Below are 21101 nucleotides of genomic sequence, written 5' to 3' on the forward strand. Positions count from 1 at the left end.
TTTGGTAAAGATTTTTTGGGGGATGGGAAAGAACCTTGTGAGGAGACATTGTGAGAGACGAAACATATCATAGAACAAAACTTTGGATAAAAGTGATTTTGAAACTTTGTGTTGCCTTGAACATAAGAACATAAGAACGGCCGTACTGGGTCAGACCAAAGGTCCTTCTAGCCCAGTATCCTGTCTGCCAACAGTGGCCAGCACCAAGTGCCCCAGAGAGGGTGGACCAAAGACACGATCAAGCGATTTGTCTTCTGCCATCTCTCTCCAGCCTCTGACACACAGAGGCCAAGGACACCATTTTATCCCCTGGCTAATAGCCTTTTATGGACCTAACCTCCATGAAATTATCTAGCTTCTCTTTAAACTCTGTTATAGTCCTAGCCTTCACAGCCTCCTCTGGCAAGGAGTTCCACAGGTTGACTACACGCTGTGTAAAGAAGAACTTTCTTTTATTAGTTTTAAACCTGCTCCCCATTAATTTCATTTGGTGTCCTTTAGTTCTTCTATTTAGGGAACTAATAAATAACTTTTCTTTATAGGCCCTCCCCACACCACTCATGATTTTATAGACCTCTATCATATCCCCCCTCAGTCTCCTCTTCTCTAAACTGAAAAGTCCCAGTCGTTTTAACCTCTCCTCATATGGGACCCGTTCCAAACCCTTAATCATTTTAGTTGCCCTTTTCTGAACCCTTTCCAAGGCCAAAATATCTTTTTTGAGGTGAGGAGACCACATCTGTACACAGTGTTCAAGATGTGGGTGTACCATAGTTTTATACAGGGGCAGTAAAATATTCTGGGTCTTATTTTCTATCCCTTTCCTAATAATTCCTAGCATCCTATTTGCCTTTTTGACCGCCGCTGCACACTGCGTGGAAGTTTTCAGAGAACTGTCCACGATAACTCCAAGATCTCTTTCCTGATTTGTCGTAGCCAGATTAGCCCCCGTCATACTGTACGTATAGTTGGGGTTATTTTTCCCGATGTGCATTACTTTACACTTATCCACATTAAATTTCATTTGCCATTTTGTTGCCCAATCACTCAGTTTGGTGAGATCTTCTTGGAGTCCCTCACAGTCTTGACTATCCTAAGCAGTTTGGTATCATCCGCAAACTTTACCACCTCACTGTTTACCTCTTTCTCCAGATCATTTATGAATAAGTTGAAAAGGATTGGTCCCAGGACTGACCCTTGGGGGACACCACTATTTACCCCTCTCCAATCTGAAAATTTACCATTTATTCCTACCCTTTGTTTCCTGTCTTTTAACCAGTTCTCAATCCAAGAGAGGACCTTCCCTCTTATCCAATGGCCATGTAATTTACACAAGAGTCTTTGGTGAGGGACCTTGTCAAAGGCTTTCTGAAAATCTAAGTATACTATATCTACTGGATCTCCCGTATCTGCATGTTTGTTAACCCCTTCAAAGAACTCTAATAGATTAGTAAGACAGGATTTCCCTTTACAGAAACCATGTTGACTTTTGTCCAACAAATTATGTTCTTCTACATGCTTCACAATTTTATTCTTCACTATTGTTTCTACTAATTTGCCCGGTACTGAAGTTAGACTTACCTGTCTGTAATTGCCAGGATCGCCTCTAGAGCTCTTTTTAAATATTGGTGTCACGTTGGCTACCTTCCAGTCATTAGGTACGGAAGCCGATTTAAAGGATAGGTTACAAACCACAGATATTAGCTCAGCAATTTCCCATTTGAGTTCTTTTAGAACCCTTGGATGAATGCCATCCGGTCCCGGAGATTTGTTAACATTAAGTTTTTCTATTTGTTCCAAAACCTCCTCTAATGACACTTCAATCTGGGACAGTTCCTCAGATTCATCACCCACAAAGGATGGTGCAGATTCGGGAATCTCCCCAACATCCTCAGCCGTGAAGACTGAAGCAAAGAAATCATTTAGTTTCTCCGCAATGGCTTTATCGTCCTTGATTGCTCCTTTTATAGCTCAATCATCTAGGGGACCCACAGGTTTTTTAGCAGGCTTCCTGCTTCTAATGTACTTAAAAAACATTTTGTTATTTCTTTTTGAGTTTTTGGCTAGCTGTTCCTCAAAATCTTTTTTTGCTTTTCTTATTGCATTTTTACACTTGATTTGACAGTGTTTATGTTCTTTTCTATTTATCTCACTAGGATTGGACTTCCACTTCTTAAAAGATACCTTTTTGTCCCTCACTGCTTCTTTTACATGGTGGTTAAGCCACGGTGACACTTTTTTAGGTCTTTTGCTATGTTTTTTAATTTGGGGTATACATTTAAGTTGGGCCTCTATTATGGTGTCTTTGAAAAGTTTCCATGCAGCTTTCAGGGATTTGGCTCTAGTCACTTTGCCTTTTAATTTCTGTTTAACTAACCTCCTCATTTTTGTGTAATTCCCCTTTTTGAAATTAAATGCCAGGGTGCTGGACTGCTGAGGTGTTCTTCCCACCACAAGAATGTTGAATGTTATTATGTTATGGTCACTATTCCCAAGCGGTCCTGTAAAAGTTATTTCCTGGACCTGATCCTGCACTCCACTCAGGACTAAGTCGAGAATTGCCTCTCCCCTTGTGGGTTCCTGCACCAGCTGCTCCAAGGAGCAGTCATTTAAGCCATTGAGAAATTTTATCTCTGGTTCTCTTCCTGAGGTGACATGTATCCAGTCAATATGGGGGTAATTAAAATCCCCCATTATTATAGAGTTCTCTATTTTGTTAGCCTCTCTAATCTCCCTCAGCATTTCAATGTCTTGGTCAGGTGGTCAGTAATATATCCCTACTGCTAATTTCTTATTATTGGAGCATGGAATTACTATTCATAGCGATTCTATGGAACATGTTGATTCACTTAATATTTTTATTTCATTTGATTCTACATTATCTTTCACATACAGTGCCACTCCGCCACCCATCCGACCTGCTCTATCCTTTCTATATATATTTTATATCCCAGTATGATTGTGTCCCACAGATTTTCCTCATTCCACCAGGTTTCGGTGATACCTATTATGTCAGTCTCCTCATTTAATACGTGGTACTCTAGTTCACCCATCTTATTAGTCAGACTCCTAGCATTTGTGTACAGGCACTTAAAAAATTTGCCACTGCTTATTTGTGTGCCCTTCCCTGATGCATTGGATTCATTTATATGCGGTTGTTTGTCTGCCCTGGCCCATGGTTCGCCCTCTCCCCACCTCTCTTTCTGACTACAGCTTAGAGAATCTCTATCAATGGATTCTCCTCTAAGAGAAGTCTCCCTCTGATTTACGTGCATCTCCGCACCAATCGGCTTTCCCCCATCTCTTAGTTTAAAAACTGCTCTACGGTCTTTTTAATGTTTAGTGCCAGCAGTCTGGTTCCACCCTGGTTTAGGTGGAGCCCATCCTTCCTGTATAGCAGGGGTGTCCAAACTTTTTTCAAAGAGGGCCAGATTTGATGAAGTGAACATGCGTGAGGGCCGACCATTTTGCCTGACATTCTTTGAACCATTAAAATTAAATGCAAATTAACTATTTTATGCAAAGTTTATTGCAAACGGCAAACGACATAACACCAACTATACATGTTGTGTCCAAATATATTTATAACTGATTTAGACCAACTGACATTAACTGAGATTTTACAATGTATTCATCTCAATTGAAAAAAAAACTTGCCTACACTAATGTGAAGGGTGAAACTGAGATCTGGACTGCAGTACATAGGCTAGGTCTGGTTCAAAGGCAGTCCCTGATCTCAGCAGCTGCGGAGTCCGTCCCTGATCTCAGCAGCTGCGGAGTCCGTCCCTGCACTCTCAGCCCCAAGGTAGAGGGCTTGCAGGGTCAGAGGCGGGCGGAGAGCGCAGGGCACGCTGGCCTCACAGCGGCCCGGGGGCAGGGCGAACCCGTAGCCAAGCGGGGGAGCGGGGCTGCGGACGTGCCCTACATGGTGGACTTTAGGACCGCAGCGGCCGCCATGGACGGCGGCGGCACGGCCGGAAGCGGCGCCAGTCAGAGGAGCGCCGGGGAGCCAGGAGAGGGGGAGGAAGCGGGGGCTGTCCCTGCACTCTCAGCCCCAAAGCGGAGTGCAGGGGCAGGGTTTGGGACCGCGGCGGCGGCGGCGGCGGCGGCCCGAAGCGGCGCGCTGAGCGCGCCAGTTAAAAAAAGCACCAGGGAGCCGGGAGAAGCGGGGGGCCGTATTAAATCCGACCGCGGGCTGCATTTGGCCCGCGGGCCGGACTTTGGACATGCCTGCTGTATAGGCTCCCCCTCTCCCAAAAGTGTCCCCAGTTCTTAATAAATTTAAACCCCTCTTCCCTACACCATTGTCTCATCCACACATTGAGACTCTGAAGCTCTGCCTGCCTGCCTGGTCCTGCGCGTGGAACTGGAAGCATTTCTGAGAACGCCACCATAGAGGTCCTGGATTTCAGTCTCTTTCCTAGCAGCCTAAATTTGGCCTTCAGGACATCTCTCCTATCCTTCCCTATGTCATTGGTACCTACATGTACCACGACCACCGGCTCCTCCCCAGCACTGCACATAAGTCTATCTAGATGCCTCGAGAGATCCGCAACCTTCGCACCAGGCAGGCAAGTGACCATACGGTTCTCCCGGTCATCACAAACCCAACTATCTATGTTTCTAACGATCGAATCACCCACTACTAACACCTGCCTCTTCCTAACTGGCATTCCCTCCCCCTCAGAGGTATCCTCAGTGCGAGAGGATACCGCAACATCCTCTGGGAGGAGGGTCCCAACTACGGGATGGTTTCCCTCTGCTCCCATTGAATGCTCTGTTGCCTTGAGACTTTCATCCTCCTTAAGAGCACTGGGGCTCTCAGCCTGGAGGTGGGACAGTACTACAGTGTCCTGGAAAGTCTCATCAACATAGCTCTCTACCTCCCTTAGCTCCTCCAGTTCAGCCACCCTGGCCTCCAAAGCCCGAACTCGGTCTCTGAGGGTCAGGAGCTCCTTGCAACGGGTGCACACATATGCCACCCACTCACAGGGCAGGTAATCATACATGTTACACTCGACGCAATAAACAGGATAGCCCTCACTCTGCTGCAGGGCTTCTGTCTCCATTTTTCTACTGAATAAGTTTAAGTATAAACTGGGATTCTTTTTAAACCTCTGGAATATAGATTATTCTAAGAGTTATGTTTTAAAGAAGGTCAGAAGTCACTGGTGCCCTCTAACCTCCCTCTCCAAACTCTCCTGTTGGCTGTTCCTGTTCGCGCTCTCCCTGGTAGCCCCTCCCCCTGACTGAGGCTCAGCCAATTAACAGAGGCTTCTAGATTTCAAACCTTTTAGAAGCTCCTTCAAACAAACAAACAAACAAACAAACAAACAAACCAAACAGACAAACACAAGCTCAGCACACTGCAAATAACTCCCCCACACACAAACACACACTCCAGACAGCCACTTACCACAAGGGTCCCGTTTTTACTCCTCTTTTACCTGGAGAACTCCCTCTCCAAACTCTCCTGTTTGCTGTTCCTGTTCGCGCTTGGGAACAGTGAAAGCTGAAGCCCCTGGTAAATTTGTTCTATAGGTGTTATCTTAGGGTACGTCTACACTTGCACCCTAGTTCAAATTAGGGATGCAAATGTAGGCTACCAAAATTGCTAATGAAGTGGGGATTTAAATATTCCGCACTTCATTAGCATGATCTCGCCAGTGCGTTACTCCAATCAACAGCTGTTTCGAAAGTGAAAGTGCGCGTCGGGAGGCGTTAGTTTGAACCAAACCTGTTGGTTTGACCTAATGTTACTCCTCATTTTAAGGGCAGTGTTAATTTTCCTTTTATTTGATTTCATATTAAATAAAGATCATAAGCATTGCTCCTTGTTATTTATCCCTTGTTTTAATATATTCCACACCTATGGACTGTTTAAAATATATATTTATGTCTAGGGTTTTTGTTTGTACTGGTGGGTGCACATCCACACTCTGCCTCCATACTGGTGTTGCACGTAAGAAATTTCAACCCGCCCAAGAATAGAAAATGTTAGAGGGAACACTGCTCGCAGACCACTGCCTTCTCCCACATGTGTATAGGGAAAGTTATAGAACTCACCTGAAGTGCCTTTGCCAGGATTTTCTGAGGCCTGGGAGACACCCTGGGATGGGGAGACCAGCTCCAAGCTGATAAGAAGCTCGTGGCTGGCAGGCATGGTGGCCTGGCTGGCCTACTCATCCTCCTCCTCCTTGTCCTCCACAACCTCCATTGATGATGGGTGTTTCCTGGACTCACCAACGATGGTGTGTGGGTGTGACAGGCCACTCTCTTAGGATGGCACTGAGCTACTTGTAATAGCAGCAGGTGTGAAGAACCACCCTAGAGCATCCACTTTGTTCCCTGGCCTTGTTGTAGTCCTACCGGAGCTCTTTTATTTTCATGTAGACCTAGTTGAGGGTTTGTATGTGACCTTTTTCTGCCAGGTTGGCAGACATCTGGCCATAGACATCAGCGTTCCTCCTTATGGGGCAGACATCCCGGAGGCTGGTCTCCTCGCTCCAGACCTCGATGAGGTCCAGGATCTTTGCACCAGACCAGACGGGTGCCCTCTTTCCTCCTTGGCCAGGGGCAGGCCAGGGTGCTGTGGGAGTGCTGGCAGCTGTGGGGGGCTCAGAGGGAGTGTGAAGTCCAACATGGCTCCTGGGATGGGTGCTGTGTGGCACGAGGCTGTGAAAGGTCCCCACATGTCATAAGCCCTTTTCCTTCAGCCTGCTGCTTTAAGCTCTGCAGGTGAAGGGGAGCACTGGAGATGTCAGGTGTGTGGCCAGAGCAGCCACAAGTGCAGCTCTGATAGGCCTCTAGAGGCCAGTTACTTTGAAACAGAAGCAGCTGAGCATCTACACTCATGCTATTTTGAAATAGCAATTTCAAAATTAGCATTATTCTTTGTGGAAAACAGGAGTTATTATTTCAAAATAACCAGCCCCTTATTTCAAAATAACGGGCTTGGTAGTGTGGATGCTCCACTTGTAAGTCCCTAGTGTAGACCAGGGCTTCGAGATGAACCAAAATATATATAGTATCATGAGCTTTTGTGGGCAAAGCCAAAGTGCTACAGGACTACTTATTGTATTTGAGAATATAGTACATAGAGAAGTATAAACAAGCTATTGTCTGTCTGAAATTTTAGTTTGTACTTTTTATGTAACCTGTTGTAAAACTAGGCAAATATCTGGGGATATGTCTACACTACAAAGTTAATTTGAACTAACAGCCTTTAGTTCGAATTAACTTTGACAGGCGCTACACATACAAACTGCTAGTTCGAACTTAATTTGAATTAGCGGAGCGCTTAATTCGAACTAGGTAAACCTCATTCTAGGAGGACTAACGCCTAGTTCGAATTAAGCAGTTCGAATTAAGGGCTGTGTAGCCACTTAATTCGAAGTAGTGGGAGGCTAGCCCTCCCCAGCTTTCCCTGGTGGCCACTCTGAGCACCACCAGGGAAACTCGTCTGCCCCCCTCCCGGCCCCGGAGCCCTTAAAGGGGCACAGGCTGGCTACGGTGCCCGTGCCAGGTGCAAGCCTGCCAGCACCCAACCAGCAGACCCTGCACCTGGCACGGCACAAACAAGCTACCCGCTGCCACCCAGCCCTCCGGCTCTTCCTGGGACCAGGACGGCGGCTCCCGGGAGCCTGCCCAGGTCTGCAAGAGGCGGGCGCACGCCTGGTCTAGTGCGGAGATCGTGGACCTCATCCACGACCTCCGCACTAGGCACAGGAAAGTGACCGTCTAGGGCAGGATACCTGCCAGCCTAGCCATCCGGGATCAGGTTTGCATGAAAATCAAGGTGGTCCATTGAGACCCCCGACCCTGAGCTTAGAATGTCCATACTGGGTCAGACCAAAGCTCCACATAGCCCAGTAGCCTGTCTGCCGACAGTGGCCAACCCTAGGGACCCTGGAGGGGATGGACCGAAACAATGATCAAGCCATTTGTCTCGTGCCATCCATCTCCAGCCTTCCACAAACAGAGGCCAGGGAAACCATTTCTACCCCGTGGCTAATACCACTCCATGGACCCAACCTCCATGACTTTATCTAACTTCTCTTTAAACTCTGTTCTAGTTCTAGCCTTCACAGCCTCCTGTGGCAAGGAGTTCCACAGGTTGACTATTTGCTTTGTGAAGAAGAACTTTCTGTTATTAGTTTGAAGCCTGCTACCCATTCATTTCATTTGGTGTCCTCTAGTTCTTCTATTATGGGAACTAATGAAAAACTTTTCTTTATGCACCCTCTCCACACCACTCATGCTTTTATAGACCTCTATCATATCCCCCCTCAGTCTCCTCTTTTCTAAGCTGAGAAGTCCCAGTCTCTTTAGCCTCTCTTCATATGGGACCTTTTCCAAACCCCTGATCATTTTAGTTGCCCTCCCCTCTCCCACCCTCTTTCTTCCCCCTCCCACCTTCTTTTCCCAGTTTCCCCGAATTTTGTTCAATAAAGAGAGTTTCTATTTTTGAACTCACGTGTCCTTTATTTTGTACATCAGGAAGGGGGGCTAGGGAGGGGTAAGTGGAAGGAGGTGAGGGAGGAATGGGGTACGAGCCCCCGATGGGGAGGACTGCGGTGGCTCTGTGGGCTTCTCAGGGTGGAAGCTCTCCTGAAGCCCCTTGCTTGACCCCCCCTCCAGATGGCAGCCTGCAGCAAGTGCAGCCGGGCTGATGGCCGAGTGCTGTGATATGCCGAGTGTGGTCACTCAGGGCACTCCAAGCCAGGACTGCTTTGCAAGCGGGGAACCCCTGAGAACTGTCTGTCCGGGGTGGGGGTCAGGTCCCTTTAAGCACGGCCCTCGGCTAGCCTGAGACAGCAGCTCCACGCTCTAAGTCCTAACCTGATGCCCTGCCGGCACTGCTTCTGGCCATCCTTAACCTCGGTTCAGGGTCCACTCAGTGTGGACATGCTAGTTCAAAGTAGCAAAATGCTAATTCGAACTAGTTTTTAGGTCTAGATGCACTAATTCGAATTAGCTTAGTTCGAATTAGTGCTGTAATGTAGACATACCCTGGATGAGTTGATGTACTCCTGAAAGACCTCTATATATACCTGAGTCAGCTTACACCTGGTTGAGAACCACTAGTCCAGAGTGATAAATAAGGGTATGTCTACACTACAGCGCTAATTTGAACTAACTTAGTTCGAATTAGTTAATTCGAACTAAGCTAATTCGAACTAGCGCATCTAGAACTAAAAACTAGTTCGAATTAGCGTTTTGCTAGTTCGAACTAGCGCGTCCACACTGATTGGACGCAGGGGCGCATTTAAGGGCGGCTGAAACCGGTTCTGGCAGGGCATCAGGTCAGTAGTTGCTTTGTGTGGCTGCTGTCTGAGGCTATCTGAGGTTCGAGCTTAAAGGGATCCCCCCGGACAGCCGGTTCTCAGCTTTTCCTGCTTCCTTGCCAACCTCGCCGAGGGACAGCAAAGCGTTGGTCTCTGTGCTCGTCTGTGTCGGTGCTTCCCTTCGGGGGGGCCGCCGCAGGTGGCAACATGGAGCCCAGCTCGCCCTGCACCTTCTGGTGCACTTTCTGGACTTGCTGCTGCAAGCCTGCCAGCAATGGCTCGAGGCTGCCTGGCACCACCTGGTGCATGTCAGCCCCCTGCCTCTCCGCCTAGCCGCCCTGGGGGCCGTGGAGGAGCCGCGGCGGTGCCCCGGCACCGGTGTGCCCCGCAGCATCTGGCGTCTGGACACCAGCACCGACTGGTGGGACCGCATCGTCCTGGAGCGCTGGGACGACCGACAGTGGACCCAGAACTTCAGGATGAGGAGGGACACCTTCCTGGAGCTCTGCGAGTGGCTTACCCCTGCCCTGCGCAGAAGGGATACTCGCATGAGGCCTGCCATCCCCCTCCAGAAGCGGGTGGCCATCGCCCTCTGGAAGCTCTCCACGCTGGACAGCTACTGATCCGTCGGGAACCAGTTCGGTGTGGGGAGATCCACCGTCGGAGCGGTGCTCATGCAGGTAGGGCACTCGTCGGCCACTGAGCCGGGGAGGGGAGGGGGGCTGTGAGGAGGGGATGGGCCGCCCCAGGCACAAAGGGGGGGCGGGAGGAGGCGAAAGCGCCCCGCACCGGAGGGGACGGTCTGTCCCAGCCGTACTACACGCCGCCAGGGGGGTTGCTTCCGGGAGTGGGGCGCGGGGCACTGCCAGGGCACGAACGCTCCCAGCCACCCGGGCGCCCCACTGATTGGCGCTTTGCTATGTCTCTCTCCGCAGGTGGTCAAGGCCATCAACCGGGTGCTGCTCCGCAGGGTGGTCCGCCTCGCCGACCCGGACGCCGTCATCCGGGGATTCGGCGCCCTGGGCTTCCCCAACTGCGGGGGGGCCATCGACGGGACGCACATCCCCATCCGTGCCCCGGAACACCAGGCGTCCCGGTACATCAACCGCAAGGGGTACTTCTCCGTGATCCTGCAGGCCGTGTGTGACCACCGGGGACAGTTCACGGACATTAATGTGGCTGGTCCGGCAAAGCACACGACGCCCGGGTGTACCGCAACTCCTCCGTGTGCCAGCAGCTGCAGGCCGGGACCTTCTTCCCCGACCGCCACATCAGGGTCGGGGACGTGGACATGCCCGTGTGCCTGGTGGGGGATGCCGCCTACCCACTGCAGCCGTGGCTGATGAAGCCCTACACGGGGCACCTCAATCCCTCCCACCAGGCCTTCAATGCCAGGCTGACCAGGGCCCGCATCGTGGTGGAGGGGGCCTTTGGGCGACTGAAAGCCCGCTTTCGATGCCTTCTCACCCGTCTGGACCTGGCCAAGCACAACATCCCTCCCGTGGTGGCAGCATGTTGTGTGCTCCACAATTTGTGTGAGCGAAAGGGGGAGGCTTTCTTGCCAGCCTGGATGGTTGAGGCTGACCGCATGGCTGGACACTACGGTCAGCCCCGCACCGCCGCCATCCGGGAAGCCCAGCGGGGGGCCGTCCGTATCCGGGAAGCCCTGCGGGAGAGCTTCCTGGTGGAGGAGGAGGACTGACCTCTCCCTTGCATGCCCCACTGGGGCCTTCTTCCACCCTACCCCCCTTCCCCTTTCCCCTCCCTACCTACTGTAAAATAAGACACCTGTTTTTCAAACAAAAACGTATGTTTATTTAACATAAGTGGGGAGGGGGGAAGGAGAGGGGAGGGTGGGAGAGGGGAGGCAGCCATGCGGCCATAGACGGCCGAGTTCCTGTGGCTAGTGCGGAGATCGTGGACATTGGAGGCTTCCCCCCAAACCTCGATGAGGTCCACGATCTCCGCACTTGACCAAGCGGGCGCCCGCCTTTTGCGCCCCCGGGCAGGCTCCTGGGAGCCGCCAGGCTGGTCCTGGGGAGCAGTGGAGGGCTGGGTGTCCTCGGGTGGCTGGCTCATAGTGTGGCAGGTGCAGGGTCTGCTGGCACTGGTGCTGGCAGCCTTGCAACTGGCACAAACTGTGTAGCCAGCCCGTGGCCCTTTAAGGGGTCCGGGGCCGGGAGGGGGGCAATAGAGTTTCCCTGGTGTTGGCCAGAGTGGCCACTAGGGAAACCTGGGAAGCCTTAGCCTCCCACTAGTTCGAATTAAGGGTCTACACAGCCCTTAATTTGAACTAGCTAGTTCGAACTAGGCTTAATCCTCGTAAAATGAGGTTTACCTAGTTCGAACTAAGCGCTCCGCTAGTTCGAATTAAGTTCGAACTAACGAAGCGCTAGTGTAGCGCCTATCAAAGTTAGTTCGAACTAACTTTGTAGTGTAGACATACCCTAAGGTGGTAAAGAATCAAAAGATAATGCACCATTTTAGTTTCTATGCAGGAGTTTTAATTTCATGATGGAGTATTTTGGTATATTTTAGAAATGCATTTTGTGGATTTTTTCTCTTCTTAAATTTATACTGTGCCAAATGCCGAGGCCTTAACTCAATTTCTACTCAGCCTTTACACAGGCAAGATTATTACTGAAATAAAAGGGAGACGGGATAAAAACTGTGTGAGGACCTATGTATGTGGGCTTGTTGATTCTAGCAATACTTACTGCAAAAGCACATTCTTCCCCTGGAGACATGCCATTCAGAAGGCAGATTTCTGTGAGGGGATATCATTTTCCCCTTGTCCAGCAGCTTTCCTGTGTCTATGGGGTTAGCATATACAGCAGTGTTGCTTATGCCAGTATTAAGAGAGAATTACCAGATGGAATTATTCGGGAGCAGTATGTTTCCGCTAGGTGGTGGGCTTGGTGTATTCTTGCTTTTTTAACCCTGCAGTGGTTTATTCACTTTGGCTTATAAATTGATGTTTCTGGCAGAGAACTTGAAAAAGGAAAGACATTTATTACTAATATTTTACTGTGTTACATCATGCCAGGTTCAGCTTTGCAGAATATACTGGGCCCAAGAGTGCAAGATGTTTTCAAATGAGCAGTTTGTAGATTCTGGGGTTGAACATTTCTCTTTAACCCTTGCATCCTCTGCATTGAAATGACACTCACTTTAAATTAGTTAAATAGAAAATACAGTTTCAATAGCTGTTTAATATTTCATGTTTAGCTCACTCACCCTATTGTGTCCGGGTGTTACAAAGGCCTAAGAAAATGGGTGATGTGTGATACACTATTATTATGATGGAATAACAAGACACAAAACAAATTCTACTTTCTTCAGAGCTATCAAATCAATGCAGGACTTCAGACCTTGAGTAACATTTTCAAAAACATCCAAGGCCTGGTCTACACTCGACCAGGAAGGCTGGCATGAGGGATACAACTCCAGCTATGTAAAATGCTTACCTTAAGCCAAGCCTTGGCAGCATCCACACAGCAGGAAGCCAATGGTCCCACCCAGACTCTGTCCCCAGAATACCGGCAGTAGGTGTTCTGGGGGCAGAGTGTTGCTGTTCCCAGCACCCACTCTCCCTGTGCTCTGGGCCGGGGAGACTGGAACTGCGCAGCCTCCTCCCTCCCCTGGTGCTCTGGGATCAGTGCCACGCAGCCTCCTCCTCCGCCCCCCAGTGCTCTAGGGAGGCTGGGGAGCTGTGCTGCATGCATGCATTCCTTCACCTCTCTTTCCCTCCCCCACTACTCTGGGGAGGTGGGGAACACTCCCGCTCACCTCTCTTCCCCTCCGCAGTGCTCCGGGGACGCTAGGGCACACTTTGCACTGCCCCACCTTCTCCCCTCCCCATGGGGGGTGGGGCCTTAGCAGAGAGGGCGGGGCAGTAGGTAGAACTGGGGTCCTATCTCCACCAGCCCCAACTGCACCAACAGCTCATGGAAATTGGAATGAGAGAAGGGAACTTTCCGGAGTTTCTGAGGCTTTGTCCTCACTGGCAATTGTGTAACCAAGCTTTTGTTGGGCACAGGTGCTTAACCCCCTTCCCACACACACACCACAAAAGCTTTCCCAAGGCAAGTGTAGTGTAACCAGTGCTTTGTTAGAGGGAGTGCTCTCCCTGATAACAAAGCAAATGCTTTTCATGGGGGGTGGAAGGTTTTTGTCATCAGAAGTGTCACCAAACAGTGTTTACACTGATTGACTTTTAGGGTATGTCTAGACTGCATCCCTTATGCCTTCTGCAAGGAGGTTTACAGGATCTGTCGAAAAAGGCTTTCTGTCTCGACAGATCCCCGTTTAGACTGCCACTTTTTGCCAAGAAAGTGCTGAGTCAGCAAAAATGGTGGCCATGTTTATGCAAATTAGGCACGGGATATTTAAATCCCCGCTTCATTTGCCATGTTGACCTGCCTAATCTGCATCCCTCTGCCGACAGAGGGATGCAGTCTAGACATACCCTTAGTGACATGGCTGTGCTGACACAGCCGTGTTGCTAAAAGTTGTATAGTGTAGACATACCCTCAGATGATTTGTATAAGAACCAACATTTTCTAGCCTCAATGCGCATGCAATATGTGAACCGTTCCCTCCTTCACTAGCAGTCAATCTAAATATTCAGAGTGCATGAAGGTTCCATAAGGATGATATTGTAACCGGAGCAAAGCAACTGCCTCTCCCGCTGCTGCACGGCAGCCTGGGTCCTGTCCCTGCAGCCAGTGGCAAGCTCCATGCTGGACAGCCTACCCGTGCTGGCTTGTTCCGTGAGTAAGCCCGCAGTGTAGCTCACATCTTCCTGCCATCGCCGGCCACTGCTAAAACTAACTGCTGGCTGCCTCTGTGAACAGTTCCAGCCTTCACTAGCAGTCATTCGTTGAGAGAGTAAAGATGAAGATACAAATCTGATAAATTGCCTAAATAGAAAACAATGGGATAGAGGGATCCAGGAATGCCCATCCACCCAGATCAACAGGACATTCTCCTGGTGTTTTGGAGCAGAGCAGCTAAGAAATACTAAGCTAGTGACAATGTGTTTAAGTGAGTGCTTTTTCCTTCAGATGTTTTGGGAATTTCAGCAGGTATACTTTTTAGTAAAATATCTCTTATTCTTTATTTCATATGTCCTATTTCCACTGATCTACATACAACATTGCTTGGTGTATGATTCATGTCAGCTTCCAGTATTGTGACCAGTCTGCCTGATGGTGATGATGATAGTATCAATTTATACAAAAATATTGCCAGTTTCTTGGTGAATTGGATAACAAAGGGCCATTTGTGAACCAGGACTATGTAACAGAGAGGGGAAGTTATAGCCACAGTCTCATCCTATATAACGATGATAATTAATGGGAAGAGTGCTCTATTTCAAAATAACTGCTGTGCAGACAGTGCCAAAAGTCAAAATAAGCTATTTCGACTTAAGCTGTGCAATTAGCGTAGCTCAAGTTGCATACCTTATTTTGAATTTAGCTTTGCTGTGTAGACGTGCCCTAAAAGAGCTGTGTTTCTAATTATGCATGCATGCACTGAAAATGTATCTGTGTAACTGGTTTAAAGAGCTTAACATAAAATAAAATTAACTCTCTATGAAACAATGAGAAAAGAACAGTGAATTTCAAAATGTCATTAAAAAAGTATCACCAAAGATTAAATTAGATCCAGGAAAACAAAATTACAACTACACTTGCTCCTCATAGAACATCACATCAGTTCATGGCTTCTGTTCTCACCTTCAAGGTGCTTAATGACTTAGGCCTAGAATATATAAAAAGCACCTAGAACTCCATGACTAGGATGACAGTAAATACAAACACGTCAGGCACAATGGGATACCTCCAGTGTAAGGTAAAGATTACACAGGATAAATCATGTTTTCCCTATTGGGTTTCTTCAGTTCTTTCAGTTCAGCAGCCCTTTTTCTTTATCCTAAGCAAAATGCTGTAAGCAGACACACACTGATCATTTACAGTGGGTACATTAACTATTGTATTTGTAACATTCCCCATTCTAAATACTTCCAATACCATGGTAAATGTATTACTATAATACAATATATGTTATGGCACCCACTGCACATAGATGTAATAATGTCAAAGTACAAATTAACTTGTGTCTCAGCCACATGCATAGCACAATGTTCAATATTTACTGGCACGCATGAGGTAACTTGAGTGGTTCCAAAGCCAAGTACATTGCTGTAGTACGGTATCTTTATAAACAGGGAATGAGGCTATCCATAGCAGGGGATGAGAGAAGAAGATGAACACACTGAAACAGAGTGTGTTCATCGGTTGAATCTTTGAGCATGGAAACTGGTAGATTCATGTGAGAACTCTCTCTCCATCTGTGAAATGACATCACTTCACAAAATGGATGGATTGCAACAGTTATCTTCTCATCCTAAAATTGTAGGCTTTGAAATCAAAAGAAACACATGACAGGGTGGGAAAGATTGTTGCCTTTTCTAGCTTTAGAAAATGCTTCCCTAGTCTGAGATATCAGATTTGTTAGCAAAGTTAAGTGAAGAACAATAACTAATACAAAGGGGACTTTTAACAGTAAAACATGGTTTCACATGACAACAAGCCACCCTTCTTTTGTATCTATTTATACATTTCATGCCCATCATTGTGGGACCTCAGCAGTACATACTTTTTACAAAGCTGTTTTCCATAGAAAATGTTTTTGTTACCTAAAGAAGAGCTGAGAGGCAAAAGTGCCAGTGAATACTGTAATTAGCTACATGGATGGTGTCTGAGTAAGGGAAAGAAACCATTCAGCTTACCTGTTGTTGTACAGATCTTGCTGGGATTCAAGAACCTGGGGGGAAGCCCTTAAGGCACTTGCTGAATTGCTCGTAGGTGGTTTCTCTTGCTGGCTCTACAGAAACAGAAATGTGCAGGGTAGGATTCTTTTGCCTAATTCTGTTCCCATTAAAGTCAATGGGAGTTTTATTATTGATGGCAACAGAGCTAGGCCAATGCTCAGTGCTTTCAGGAATCACAGCCAAAGCCTTGTAACCACACAATACTTTCCAGTTCATATGCATCCTCCTGCAGATCTTATCACTGGCATAAGAACTCCTGCAGGCATTAGGAGAAAATGGTTAGGAGTTGTTTAAGAATTTCTGAGCTCTGGTTTCAGGTTTTCAAAAATTCTCAGCAGGTGTTGGCTGACTTGAGTTACTTAGAGTGTATAGATCTTTAGATAGGTCAGGGTTCAAGGAATCAAAGTTATTAGTTCATCCAGTTTTATAAATCTTCCACTGATGAATCATGAGAGACTGATCTTGAGCCTCTCTTGTGGACAGTGAATACAGGGATTATACCTCACACGGTTCTCTGAAAGGCAGTGTTTGCAGTCAAGATCCTTAATTTCTCCTCTCCATTGCCAACCACATAGTTAAAATGTTTTGACTTGACATCTCTTTTGCTACCAAAGCTTGCATTTAAGCTAGTTGAGTATCAGTTGGAAAAAGTTGGTTGGAGAGCCAGGAACCGTGCTGGCATTGTGAACTGAGAACAGGTGAACCACAGGGTAGCGTAGAAGATCTGTAGGGCTATAACAGTCATCAGAACCAGGGGAAGGTGGAAATCAGTTGCTGTGTGGGCCTTCGTGGATGTGCTATTGGTGGTGACCGTAATCTTCCAAATCCCATGTAAATCCTAATTTTGGTGAGTAGTAAGAGATAATATGGCCCTAAGTCTCCTCCAATCACTTTACATTCTTTAAAATTCATTGGAATCAAATGGATCATTCAACTGTACTCAGTATGCTAGTGAACAACTTCCTGAGGAAGCCTTTCCCCATCTCAGAACAGGCAGGTTGCCAAATGTCATCAAGATCTTTTAATTCCATTTGAAATTCCTCAGACAGGTGTTTCTGAAGTAAAAAGTTTAAAATCAAGTTAAAAGGAATTGAAAACATGATTAACATGTACTGTTTTTGAGTTAGGGTTTATGTGAAAACGGCTTCTTTGGAAGATGTTTCAAAGGGTGCCAAACTAGAGCACATAGAGTGTATCTACACTGCACCGTAACTCGAAATAAGAGACACAATTTGAGCTACGCAAATTGTGTATCTTATTTCGATGCTATTTCATCATTCGGCACTATCTACACAGTGCTGAATTTTGAAATAAAGCGCTATTCTGAAACATCCCTTACTCCTCGTAGAATGAGCTTTACAGGGACATCAGAATAGTGAGCCTGAAATAACGGGCTTACTGTTAAGACACAGGATAGCTATTTCGGGCTATCTCAAAATAGCATTGCAGTGTAGACATACCCATTGTGGGGTAAAAGGGCTTGATAGTCCTTTCACTGGCACCAGCTTTACACTACTATAATTGTATTGAGTTCTGATTTACACCAGAGAGAGAGAGATGAACTGACCCAGCGTTTCAGCTGTAATAATCCACTTCCTATCAAATCAATGGTTTCTTTAGGCAACACATACAGATTTAATTTTACACTTGCACAGTGTTGAAGGAGACACTCCGATACCTGCAGATTTGATGCCTCTTCAGACCACCAGACTTCAAAGTCTTTTTGCAACTTCACCTTTGCTTTTTCCATAAGAAACTGCAAGTGTTCAATCTCTATCTTCAGCCCTTTCAAGCGATTGAACATTGTTTTATAACTGCAGTGAGAAAGAAGAAAAGCATTTGTTCAGATCATACAAGGTTTATTTTTGACTCTGGGAAAACATGTCAACAGATCATTAGTGTGGTTTTATGCTACCCAGGGCAGTTACCAACCCTGAACTTCAAAACAACTTCTCAAAGCCAGGGATGAGAAAATATCTCATATTTTATTAGAGCTTCTTATGATCACAGATACAAAACCTCTACCCTGGCAAATAATTTATTGCTCCTGAATCAGCCACAGCAGCAAATAATAGATAGATAAATACGTTGTCTTGGTAGCACTCACAACCCCTATCTGTTCAGGACCAAAGAGCAAATATCTAATTCTGTTCCCAATGAACAAGCTCCAAACTCTCATTGTTAGTACACTGTACTATTTTTAGACTGCCAGACCAGGCTTACAGGTTTCCCATTGATGTGCTATTATATCTTACAGGAAACCTGCTGACATTTTTGACTGAGAGTGGAAAGTTAGTTGTGAACCAGAAAGATGGCATTTTTGTAATATCAAAGCAAAACTGAGGTTAGCAGTGAGTACTGAAGTCTTATGGGGACACCCTGTGCATATCCAGATGCCATTTTCAATTGATATTTGAAGTACTTGATGAGGTAGAAACACCTTTTTTTCTCCTCTTCAATTTGTGTTCGAAGCTTCTCTTCCTTGGGATCAGATTCATTCAGCTCTTCAGGATTGGCAACTCCTACAAACAGAAGTTATTAGGGGTTAGCTCTGATCATTCAGAGCAGGGATGAAAAAGAGAAAAGCATTTAAATTAGCATAACAACCTGACAAGTGCTAAGTTGTATCATAGGGTCCCACTAATTCTTCCCCACCGGGGATCTGGGTTCCAAACACTACCTTGGGCCTTTTTATGATTTTACTCACACCAACTCCAGTGACTTCAGTGGACTTAATGTGGAGTTATATGAATGAAAAATCAGAACTGGGCCCTTATTGTAAATTACATAGAAAAATTAACTTGTCTTTCTCAGTGTAGTCACTTGTGGACATTTCTCTACATCTTAAAACTAGGGCCACAGAGATTTAAAAAATTAATCATGATTAATCACACAATTAAACAATAAAGGAATACCATTTAAATATTTGAGATGTTGTCTATATTTTCAAATATGTTGAATTCAACTACAACACAGAATACAAGTGTATAGTACTTTCTTTTACCTCCTTATGCTTCTGGCTGCCTGATTTGTATTATTTGCTACCAACAGATAGGGCATATAGGATGTATGTGTGATAGTGAGCGAATTAGACACTTAGGGTATGTCTACACTGCACAGCTATTTCAGGATATCAGAGCTATCCCGAAATAGCTATCCCACATCTACACATGCCTCCTGGTATTTTGAAATATTTTTTTAAATAATGGGCATGCTATTTTGGTATCCTGGTAACTCTTGTTCCATGAGGGTTAAGGGATGTCTCGAAATAGGACGTTATTTCAAAATTTGTCACTATGTAGATGCGCCAAATTTCAAAATAAGCTATTTCGAAATAGATTTGAAATAAGGTACGCAATTTACATAGAGCAAATTGCGTATCTGATTTCGAGTTTAGGGTGCTGTGTAGATGCACCCTAACAAATATTATGGGCCTGCAAATCCTACTAGAAGAAGCAGCAGCACTGCTCTCCCTGCCAAATGGTGCTTTGCCGCTCTCACTGGCTGTCCCTCCCTTCCACTTATGCACAAGAAACTCTGGACCTGATAGTTCTTCATATGACAGACCATTTTACATAGAGGACCACAAATCTCTTCTCTGTCTCAAACAACAAGGCCTAGTTTAAGTGCACAAGCATGAACTATCTGTTCTAGAAAAAGCTCACTGTTCAGAATGTTACTTGAAATTGCTCTAACACAGCTTTTGATTGGCTCCAGCAAATCTTGCAAGATCTGGACAATAGATGCATAGATACAGGGAAATACATTTCTCTAAATATACTCAGGCATGATCTACAATTTAGCCTCGCTTGTTCCTCATGGTATTAGGGATTGCAGCCTGGGCTGGGCCCCCGCAGGGCATCTGGGCCCCAGTAAAGTGTACCCTTCTCCCAAAGTTGGGTGTCTGGGAGGAAGTGCCTGGGACTAGAATAGCAAAAAGGAGCACTGATCTACAAACTGTGGGGAAGATTATCTTTGATATGCACTACATTCAACTACTGAATATAAACAAGGAGAACTGCTTGAAACTTGATGTGCTGCAAGAGGTTAGATGAAGCAAAAAGAAATGTGAGGGGAAATACTGCCATCGGATAGAGTCTAAAATGTATGCAAAGCAACTTAGGATCTTTTTATTTTTTATTTAACTTTGTTAGCCTTGCTGCTGGACAGTATACCTGTGCTTCAGTGGCAGTTTCCCCAACATTTGCTGAAAAGTCAGGAGGTAGACGATACTTTAGGTCTTAGTGGAGTCACAAGTTCCTAGATGGTTTCTACACCACAATGCTAGAGTGTTCTGATGGTGTGATGCTGGCAGACTAGATGCCAGCTCATGTCAAGGCCCTCCGTTCCAGTGAGCATGTTCAGTACACTCTAAGTAGCAAATTCTGAGCACGGAGTGTAGCAGCCACAGTGTCTCTTACTGAGCATGCTCCATTCCAGTGAGCATGCTCAGTACACTCTAAGCAAAAATGTGACACAAAGAGGAGCTAATTCTCCCTCTCACATTTGGGGAACTCTGGGGGGCATTGGGAGATGCATTTGCACCCCTTGCACCCTGCTGCATAGAGGCCTGGTTTGCTCTGTAACTGCTAGTCACCAGAATGAGCGTGAAATGAATGAGCATGAAATACCAGTTTCCAAGAGTAGGGCTACATCTAGACTGCAGGCTCCTTTTGGAAGAAGCTTTTTTCGGAAGAGATCATCCGAAAAAACTTCCTCCGAAAGAGAGCGTCCACACTGCAAAAGTGCATCAAAAAAGCAATCTGCTTTTTCAAAAGAGAGCATCCAGACTGAATGGACACTCTCTCGCATGTGATTGCTATGGATGGAATGGCCACCATAGCACCTGTGCTTTTTCCTCTTTCCTCTTCTTCTGAAAGAACTCCCTCTTCCCGGTCCAGACATACCTTTCTGCAAAGAGCTCTTTTGCAAAAAGTCTTCTTTCTCATAGAATGAGGGTTACCAATGCCAGAAAA

General features: G+C 46.5%; 1 protein-coding gene across 7 annotated transcripts in view; it reads right to left on the minus strand.

Annotated features, from left to right (window-relative positions):
• KIF6 (kinesin family member 6) overlaps positions 1–21101 on the minus strand; it is a 367777-nt gene that overhangs the window by 14449 nt on the left and 332227 nt on the right. For all 7 annotated transcript variants that reach the window (XM_075925092.1, XM_075925089.1, XM_075925088.1 and 4 more), the window contains 3 exons: positions 18566–18647; positions 17804–17939; positions 16084–16178 (listed from right to left, as the gene is read on the minus strand). In XM_075925092.1, the coding sequence (XP_075781207.1) occupies positions 16084–16178; positions 17804–17939; positions 18566–18647 (313 nt within the window). The remainder of the gene's footprint in view (positions 1–16083; positions 16179–17803; positions 17940–18565; positions 18648–21101) is intronic.

Source organism: Pelodiscus sinensis, chromosome 3 (genome assembly GCF_049634645.1).
Source record: "Pelodiscus sinensis isolate JC-2024 chromosome 3, ASM4963464v1, whole genome shotgun sequence".
NCBI lineage: Eukaryota > Metazoa > Chordata > Testudines > Trionychidae > Pelodiscus > Pelodiscus sinensis.